Genomic DNA, 10,058 nt, shown 5'->3' on the forward strand with positions numbered 1-10,058 from the left:
TGCCTGCCGTTTAATCGACCATCTCCCAGGGTGGAGTTGCCTGCTTTGAGCACAGCGCTGCAGATGGTGCATGGAAGGCTCAGGTGCTGCTTCTTGGAAACCTACTTGTATAAATGTCCTTACACTTATTCTCCGCGGTTAACGACCATTTCATTTTTACAGCCTTTGATTTCAGTTGTCAATGTGGCTTGCTCGTCCTGGCAGTCAGCCTGAGTAAGGCAGCTGTACCTTCTTTTAATAGGAACTCTGACCTGTGCAAAACGACTCATCATTAATATGTCTCTGTAATGGTTTGTTTATTTCAGCTCCTTTCCATGCTTCTCAGTCTAATGGTTTTTATGCTGTTTTTTTGCTTAGCTTATCAAGCAGCAGATTCTCTCCCTCCAGTTTAGGAAGGTAAAACTACATTGCATTAAACTGCTCTGACCAAACACTTTGCTGAACCTGACTGCCCATGATTAATCTGTAATGCTTTGGTACTAATTAATTAATAGAGAGCCCTGAAGTGATCTAACAGCCTTATTCTGCATGATTGGATCCCTAATACTTGCTTGAACTGCAGACAGCAAAGTGAATGTTCATCGTAATTCCTGTTAAGGTGCAAAAAATATTCCTCTTTCTTAGCCAAAGGATGGATGTTCAGCTACTTCTTGATATTAAAGCGAGACTTCCATACAGAGACATTAAAAATTAGATGTTCCTGCCCTGAGACTTTCAAATAAGAAATTTTCTTCTCCCCCTGCCATCCTGTGCTTTATTGTGACGATCTCCATTCATTTGGACTCTGCCCTGAAATGCACTTGTAGGGCTGTACTTTGCCTCTGGCAAGATAACACATTTGGAACTCAGTTGGCATTACTGGTTTGCTGCAGAAGCAGGTAGAAGAATGACTGTGGAGGGAAAAGCTTCTCCAGAACATCACTATAGCTGTGGGATTGCTAACCAAAAAGTCAGGAAAAGAAAATCATGATGAAGAGGAATACACTTGTCAAATCTCCTTTCCTGCAGACTGCTTTTGTATGGAAATCCCTCTTTAATGTAAAAAGGCTACTGAATTGCCAGTATCCTCTTCCTAGGCTCCAGGACTTCTTCTGCAACAAAGATGCTGCTTCAGGAAGGCCCGGAGGAAGAGCATTTCTTGAATGCTCTGAATTACTGTTTTAGAAAGCAATTTGAACTGGACAAGTCTCGTTGCAGCTGGAGTCAGTCAGCTGAGAGCCCCACAGTGCTGCAGTCTCTAAACCCTCCCTGTGACTAATACAATGGTTTCTTTGAAAGATTAAATACACCTTCCAGGGCTTCCTGCCAACTGTACATTGGGCAATTCTCCTCTGATTCACCTGCTATACCTGTGGAGCTCCCAGCTTCTGGTGACGCTGCTTTTCTAAAGCATTCAGTAGCCTTTGCTGTTATTTCACCTTACTCTGGGTTTTGCACTGAATGGACCAGACTTATTCCTGGTGTTGCCTGCTGATATCGATGGCATGGTACTGGGATTAAACTTGGTCCCGAGTGTCACTATGTGTGTGCGCATCACCTTTTTAAGATGCTGATCTGGTTGCTCTCCTGCTGGGGTAAGAAATGTTCATTGATGCTTGGGAAGTTCCTTATGTGGATCTAAAAGGCGTTTACTGGTCTAGGGCTGGGGATCTGTATTGAAGGGGCTATCAAAACCCCACCAGTAACTGCCTTGGTACTGGATTGCCTGCCTTGCTCTTTGGAAATGAGAGTTTTTTCTCCTGGGGTTGGAGTATGGAAGGGTTTTTCTGGTGTGAAACAGCTGTTGGCTCCCACAGCCCTTTCCTGGCTCTGTAGTTGTGTGAAGAGTTGCTTGCCAGGACCAGTCATCTGGGGACCATTGATTTACACAGAAAAGACTCTGAGCTGTGGCATCTGTTTTTTACCCCATCCCACATGTGTGTTTCGATATAGGCAGTGCTTATAACCCTTGTGCAGTAGATGAGTCAAGTTTGCAACAGCCCTAGCTGCCCCTGTCCCCCTACCCTTACCCAACACGAAGTGCCTGGGAGCTAGATGAGGCTCCTGCTGCATCCCAGTTTGTTGCTGAGGGATTCATCTCCCTGCATCTCTTACAAACCCATTCTAGCAGGAAGCCAGAGTGAAAATCATAGCAGTGCAACCTCCAGGTAAGTTTTCTGGGTGGATGAAACAAGCAGTTGCTGTGGCTGGAGCTATCCTGGCACCTTCAGCTGTGCATGCAGTTCAGTCCCTGCTGCACAGCCTGTCAGTGCACCTGACCTTGCTGGGTTCATGCTAAATGTGGGGTTTTTTTGTTTTTCCTGAACAAGTCTGCATCCTCAGCAGGTACAGCATGAGTAGCAGCAGCACCAGCATCCTGCCTGCAAGCTGGGGGCTGCTTGTGAGGCCGGGGTCCTCCTCGTGGAGCTCTCACCACGTGCTATGAGCCCTTCTGCTGGTGGTGGAGCTATGTCAGGAATGGTTTGGGTGTTTGTTCCACCTCTTGCATGTCTCTAGAAGCTCATCACTTGTTTAAGGAATGTCTTTCACTGCTGAAAATGATATAAGTAGAGCTGCCAGCTACCGGTTCTCTTGGAATATTTGCTGTTTCTCCTAAGATCCTTGCACTTGAGACCTTGGGATCCTCTCTCCTAGTGTAAACATGTAATGTTTTAATTGCAGAGGGAAAAATGAAAGAAGCAGCTCTTCCCTTCCAAGAGCCCCAGAGCACTATCTACATGAAGACACAATGAAATTCCATTTAATTTGGAATTAAATGATTTTCCTTTATTTAAGAAAGCCCAGATCTTCTGGGCCCTCTCTTGGTGATGCTCCAACAGGGTTGGCAGTGCTGTATGAATATACTGATTTATTGCTATCATTGAATAGTGCTTAAATGACTGGAGAATCTAAGGTCCATTTGGAGCTTCATAGATTGCAATACATGGATAGTTCTGGCTATTTGGGTGTCCCAGCCTGAACTTCGAGGTCAGTGCCTGAACTCATGGAGTATGTAGTGTGAGTGCCTACCTGCAGCAGTGAAAGGTTAAACAGGGAATGGATGTCAGCTTCACATATAATTCCTAAGCTCAGAAAGCTGCAAGCCAGGCTCAAGGTCCCCTTCAGTGAGCTGTCCCTGCAGCAGGCAGCTTTTCTTAATTCAAAGCATTCGAAGAGGGCTGATGTGTTCAGAAGGCATGTTCAGTTCACACTGAACATTACAACATGAAGTCTTCACAAATAAAGTCAAATCCCAGTAAACAGAACAACACTTGAAACACTGATGGTGCGGTACTGGGAACGTGAAGCTGACTTTGTAGTGTCTTGCTTTGAGCCTGCTGGCTGATCAAAGAAATGTTCTGGTGTAATCAAGAACTAAAATGGTTCTTGACATTCATTACCGCGATAGCCATAAGGGCTAAGACACAGGAAACGTCTCCCAAATGACACTTTAAAATGACAGAGTCATCTTAGGAGCGAAAAAACAGTCAAATACCCTGACACTGGGCTGGACTTGTGAACAACCTAGTCTAGGGATGATGGGAGGGCAGGAGGGCCTTTACAACAAGAACGCAGGCTTCTGAGACAAGATAGGAAGGGGACCCTTTGATTTTTCTAGTACTTTGATCTCTAAGAAATGCTTCTTGAATCTTCCAGGAGCACCTTCTGCGCAATCATTTCTCAGCTGACGGAGGAAACCCAGCCGCTATTTGAAACCACTATCAAATCCCGTTCCGTGTCTGAGGACTCTGATGCTAAATTCACGTGCATAGTGACAGGTAACAGTGTCTTCAGTGAGTAACCTGGTCCTGCCTTACGTGCTGGACATGCGCTAGTTAAACTCTAGAGCAAGTGATAACAAGGCAACACGTTAACAAGTCTGCTGTTGTCAGACTGCCAAGTAAAGATTCAGCAATTGCATGATGATTTCAGCTTTAATTTAAGGTGGGGGAAAACACCTGAGATTGTAAAGAGGCAAAGGCATAACCTAACATCTCAAACAAGGCAAATTAAAGACCGGAAAATGGAATATGCTGGTTACTGCTTGGGCCAGCTACATTTTATAGTCCTAATCTCTGCTAATGCTGGACTCATAACTCAGGAATGTGCAGTTTTGAAGACTAAGGCTATCATACTGGAGCCAACTCTGGCTCTCTTTGCTGGCTGTAAATGGTTAGAGTGCAGCTGCACTTGCATCAGTGATAAACTTCTGTGTTTGTCAACATCTGAAATAAAAGCCGGTTTCTGCCTAATGAGCTAAAATCTAACCTTGGGCAGGAAGGGGTTAGGCCAATAAGAGGAGAAGGGGAATGCTGAAAAAGACGGCATTGTGGTGATGTGGCATGGCAGTGCATTGGTGTAAAGGCAAGTGGCTCCTTTGATGATGAGCTTTTGTCCTTTCACATATAGAGACTCTAAAACCTCTTTTTTCCATAGTATGTACTTGTTTACAACTCTGTGATCCTTCCTGAAGTTGCACGTTACTTATTCCAACAGGTTATTCAGAGACATTAAACAAGTTTGTAAGTTTTGGAAGGAGGAGGGTATCTCCAGTGAGCCTCTTAGTCACAAGGACCAAGACTTTCCTAAGATTTAGGAAATCTAGTTTGCCATTAGAAACATGCTGTAAGTAAGCTGTGCACTAGGAAACACAGACTGAGCCCTTCTGAGAGCTGCCGGCTTTGAATTCTTGGCTCTTCTCATATGGTTTCACTTGTTTTACAGGTTTGACTTTCTGAACTTGCAGGGGTACAACTGATATATTGATTTTACTGATGCTTAACTTCAGCAGACCACTTCCTGCTTCTAGGCAAAAGTGGGCTGCTAGGGAGATACCTCCAAGCCATGCCCCTCAGTGATTCATTAGAAGAGCTTTCCCAATCAAAGTTTTTTAAAAGCAAAAGCTTGGCATGTTGTGCGGTAGCATGGCATTCACTCATTCTGCAAGCCATGAGTGTCAGAGGTCAAAAAATTAGTGATGTTTAGATATGCTAGGAAATCCTGAGTAAGAGCAGATACAATTATCTCTTCCACCTCCCCTTGCTGGAAACTGTAGAAGTGCTGCAGACCCAGAGCATGACTGCTTACTGCAAGGAGATGGGGTAGCACTGGTCTCCCTTTCAGGATTTCTTGCCCCTTTTAAAGTGCCTAGTCCTGGCTTCTCTCGCTGGCTTAAGTCTTCACCAACTGCACCTTGAGGTTGACAGTTCCCTCTAACAAACTTCATCGCCTATGAAGTCCAAATGATACCATCAGCTCCAAGTGGACTTTGTCAAGATGAGAGATGCATTTGTGCAGCTGAACTCTAGTTCACCATTCGACTGGATGGCTGACAGGGTGGGAAGTGCACTGCATGTGTGATGCCAACATGCTCAGTTTCCTCTCAAGAGGAGAGAGGAGAGATAATTCAGTCAGCCCTACCAAGGAAGCCTGGTAAATGCCATGTCCGTGTCCTTTCCAGCACCTCTCCTGGAAAAGCTAGAGAAACTCTTCACCGTATATTGTGCAGGAGACATGCTGCCAAGGAATAACATTCTCTGCTTGTACCAAAATCAAAGTGTCAACATCTAGAGACAGATACGCTCTCTGTCCAGTTTGTAGCCCTTCCTGTAGTCCACCCTTGCTCTTGGTAGGCAGGACACTGCCTTCCAGTTTTGGATGACCTGCTGGTGCTGTGTAGCATAACCTGGTGTATTACACCAAGTTGAAAACTTGACCTGATACTGGTCTCATTTTCTGCTCTAGTGAAGGAAAGTGTCAAATGAGCATCTTCAGCATGTAGCCTATTGCAGTATTTTTGTACCTGGTAAACTAGACTGGGGAATGTCTGTATGCACTTAAATTAATAAACCTACAAAATTAGGAATTTTCATGGAAAAGTACTTAAAAGCAGCCTGGACTGCTTATGCCATATGGTCATCTCTTGCATGTGGTCCTGTGGACTGCTTTAGGAGCTCAGGATCTCTTTGGGAGAGAGGGGCATGAGGTGGAAAGCGAACTCTGACTGCAAAGTCTGATCAGTAGTTCAGATATCTCCCCCTGCCGTGGTGTTTACGTTCAACTGGGAGACAGGAAGTGGTGGTTGCATCCCTGGCCAGTGACCAGAGTGGAACCAGCTCCGTCCCACTGCTGTGGCTGGAGTCCAGGGACACTTTGGTTCATAGACTTGCAGGAGGCAAAGGGCAGACTGTCAGCTGCTCTTGTTTTGACTCTCAAGCCCCAAATATGGATACATGACCTACAATAACATCTTAATATTTTTTTGCTGCTTCTTGACCAATAATGAGAGTTACAGAGTAGTCCGACATCTGTGAATACCAGTGACTTGCTAGGCATGTCCTAGGAAGGCAGCAAGATGCAAGTGTCGGGAGAGCCAGTCTCCAAAACGTGCTGGGTGGTGCAGGCAAGAAAAAACCCAAGTAATGAAGTCAGAGGCAGACTTCCTGCTCTTGGGTGGTTGCACAAACCCTGCTTTCCTCCTGTTGCCTAGTTCTGCCTGCTACCGATGTCCCTAGGATGTCTGATTTGATTGTTTTGGGTCAAATCCTGCATCAGTTATGATATGTTTTCTTTTTTAGACAAAATTAGTTCATCCTTTGTTCTCTGAGAGATGTGAAAAAGGGAACGAGAACATTTCCATTTACTGTGCAGTTTCTTACAGAGCAGAGCGCACCCCACTTGTCTGCACCAAGTGTTTTCCTTGGTGGGTCTGTCTGGACTTCAGGATCTCAAAGGTCATCACAGATCCTTCCCAGTGAGTGGATACTGGGCTCTTCTCTTCAGAGAGTGGCTCTTATTGGAGGTGCTACTACAAGGATTTTACAACTTTTCAGTCATTTCTGTATAGCGTTGGCTGGGAAGGAGAGATGTCGGCTGATGAGGTGTGGGGGCTTGGATGAAGGGGCCTGGGTCTGTGACTGCTTCTTAGGGAATGAGGCCAACCAGGGGAGGTGATGACTGGATCTAGCCATGACCATCGTATGTCAGTACCAGGTATTGCCTGCTGTTGTACAGCTGCCTCTTCAGCGCCATTTCAGCCCTCCTTAGGCAGGTTCAACCCCTCTGATCTGGCTACCCGAATCATCAGCTCAGAAGCTCGGTCCCGTCACTCCCTTCATGGGTCAGTGCTTGTGCTGAAGAAGTGTGCAGGCTAGTACCTCTCCCATGCTACACAGGTGCTCGATCAACGTGGGCACCTGCACTGTGTTGCGTAGCACGTCCCTGGAGTGGGTGGGAACAAAGCAACGTGCCCAGAAACAGTCTGGTTTTATTGTAGGGCTACAGAGGGGAAAGGCTCTACCCATGGCTTGGGGAAGAGAGTTGGGGTAAAGTGAGTAGACAGTCGCGTGCTTAGCGGATGAGGATTTTAATACGCATAAAGGAGTTCAACTTGTTGCATCCGTGGTGGTCCCTTAGGGAAACGTTTGAAGGATGAGAGTGAAGTGCTTGGATGAAGGATGTCTGGAGAAATGCAGGGGCTGCAAGAGGGGTGGATGGGTGGGTTTGGGGATGGAGTAGTGAGTACAAGAGCAGATAGCAGGCTGGTGGGAGATGAGGATGCCTGGGTTTGGGGCAGCCAGGGCAAGAGAGGGATGGAGAATCAGGATGGCTCGGAGGTCAGTGGTTCTTAGTGAGTATCTGTCCCTCCTGTCAGTATTACTGGAAGCCTCCTTGTCTTCAGGTGATGGGGAGGTTTAAATCCGTAAAGCCAGAAGGGATGAGATCTTACCATGAGTTTTCTTCCCAAAACTGCCTGAAGCCCCCACTCCACATAGCTTGTGTAGAGCAGAAACAGAAAACCATGGAGATTATGTGTAATTGTCCTAAACTCTTTCCACCTTCCCAAGTTTCAGAAGACTAACACCCCCACCCCTGCCCCAAAAAATCCAAAAAAGAAAGTTGCTTTAAACAGAGTTTCTCTGGGTGATTTTGGATAGCTATTGCAAGAACTGTTTTGGATAAGGTCACCAAAGGTTCGACGACTTCTCGGACTTTAACAGCTTTGGGAAAAAGAATGTTTGATCTAAACCTGGCAATCTCCATGAGAAAAAAATCCTTGCTCAGAAAAGTCTTCTGGGTCTTGCAGTGGCTGGCCATCATGCTGGAGCAATGCTGCTGGAAGACACGCTTCCCAAAAAACTTTTGCTGGGCTCGAAGACATGCAGCAGACGCCTGCCCTCCTCCCCAGGAACGCCCGGCACCGCTCTGTCTGCAACTGCGGGGCACTCGCTGGTGGATGCAGGGGACCAGCTGCTGGCAAATCCCTCTTTGCACCAGCTGCACAGGGGGTCTGTGGGAGTGACAGGTTTCGGAAGGGCGAGTGCCTGATCTATGAATGGTTCCTCTGTCTTGCAACGTGCTTATGCTAAGGGTGGGCATCCAGCACCCTTGCAGCGTGGCAGTGCCTGCCGATGGAGCCCTCGGCTCAGCCAGCCCATCCAACCCGGACCCTTGAAACTGGCCTGTTGTGGCAGCCGGGCAAGCTGCTGATGTTGTGGCTGCAGGGGATGTGCCGGGAGTGGTGCCTGCTCCTCCCCGCTCCCCCGGACCAGGGGAATTTATTTGCTCTGCAGCCTGAAGATGGATGCCTGCAGTGTCAGCAGCAGCTCCCCTCCTCAGCAGAGCCCAGGGCATGCCAGGGGGCCTTGTCCCTGCACAGGCATCTCTCCATCCCCTGCTTGGCTCTGGTTACAGCCCCTGGGGAGGGATGGCTGGTTTTTGAACGGCAGCTGGGACCACTGTTTCTGCGTGGGAGGTGGGAAGCCTTTCAGCACCCCTCTGCCTGCGGGTTTGCTGCCAGCACTTGCCTGTAGCTCCCTTGCGCTGCAGGCTGGAGTGTGCAGCAGGGGCTAGTCCCTCCTTGCCTGCGCTGGGCTGGTATGGCGATAGCCCCTGGCAGGGAGCAGGTAGCCTGAAGGACACAAGTGCTACAGGTCAAAGGGAGTTTAGGCTTAACAGGAGGAAAAGCCTTTCATCAAGGCACTGCGCAGCTATAGAAATTGCAGCCCTTTCCGGCAGATGTCAGCTGGGAATGGGAATCAACTGCAGAGGCCATGGGGGGACATCACAGGGCTTCTCAGAAACGATACGCTTGCAGTTCCCAGAATGAAGTGCTGCGATTGCTGTTCGCAGGGTATTAGGAAAATCTACCTGCCAGCTCCCTGTGTTACGAACTGTGGGGGCCTCCTGAAGGTCTTGCCTGCAGAACAGACCTTGGGAAGGGTAGGATTGCTCTAGGCAAAGTGTGAGCTGTGTATGAAAATTGTTTTGTTCCTCATCCCTGGAGCAGAAAGAAACCACCACAGGCTCATTCAGCCCAGGGTCCTTCTGCCAAGTACAGTCGGTAGCTAATATTTATGGAAAGTATAAACAGCAGTGTCGATCCCTGGTGATCCCCTCACTGGGGTACTCTTGTGGCCTCCAGTTAGCAGTTCAGGGCTCACTTGCTTCAGCCACAAGTATCTGAGGCTTTGCACTTCTTATAGAAACTGGTTGGGGGGCCAGAGCAGCAACAAAGAGCAGAGCATCGTGAGATGGGGACCGAAAGGGAAGATGGAGAGCCTTGCATAAAGGGCTTCAGGAGAAGGTCATAACTCGGCTTCCTGCAGAAGAGCAGCAACGAGGCACTAACCAACAGAAAGTCAAAGCTGCCGATGGCAGCAGTGGGAGGGGAATGAGGCAGCAAAGGATGTGAGAGATGTACAGGCGGTGAGGATAGAGAGGGTAGATGCCAGGGGCAGTGCAGAGTAAGAGACCTCAGTGAGGAAAGGAAGATAATAGAGTAAAATGTGGTCTGCAGGGTGTTTGGGCTATGGGGATGGCTGTTGTTCATGGAAGAGAGCAGGAAAGGAGAACTCTTCTGAGACTATTTCCCCAACCCTGTCTGGTTTCAGTGGGCCGGAGGACACTGGAGAGCCCCAACAAGCAAGGGATGGGGACAGGGAGTGTATCAGAAGAGCAGATTGGGGCGGGGGGAACCAAGCAATACATGAGGAGGAGATTTGGCATATGCTGCTTTTCTGGTCAAAGGCATTTTGAATTGCCCAAAACCAGGGTGAATCCCTGCTGATGAGCCTTTG

General features: G+C 47.9%; 1 protein-coding gene across 1 annotated transcript in view; it reads left to right on the top strand.

Moving 5' to 3' along the window:
- Positions 1 to 357: 357 nt before the first annotated feature.
- ALPK3 (alpha-kinase 3) overlaps positions 358 to 10,058 on the top strand; it is a gene marked incomplete at both ends in the record, with an annotated part of 23,724 nt that continues 14,023 nt past the window's right edge. The window contains 2 exons of the mRNA XM_009579141.1: positions 358 to 396; positions 3,637 to 3,758. Of these exons, the coding sequence (XP_009577436.1) occupies positions 358 to 396; positions 3,637 to 3,758 (161 nt within the window). The remainder of the gene's footprint in view (positions 397 to 3,636; positions 3,759 to 10,058) is intronic.

This window comes from Fulmarus glacialis, unplaced genomic scaffold (assembly GCF_000690835.1).
Source record: "Fulmarus glacialis isolate BGI_N327 unplaced genomic scaffold, ASM69083v1 scaffold3426, whole genome shotgun sequence".
NCBI classification, from domain to species: domain Eukaryota; kingdom Metazoa; phylum Chordata; class Aves; order Procellariiformes; family Procellariidae; genus Fulmarus; species Fulmarus glacialis.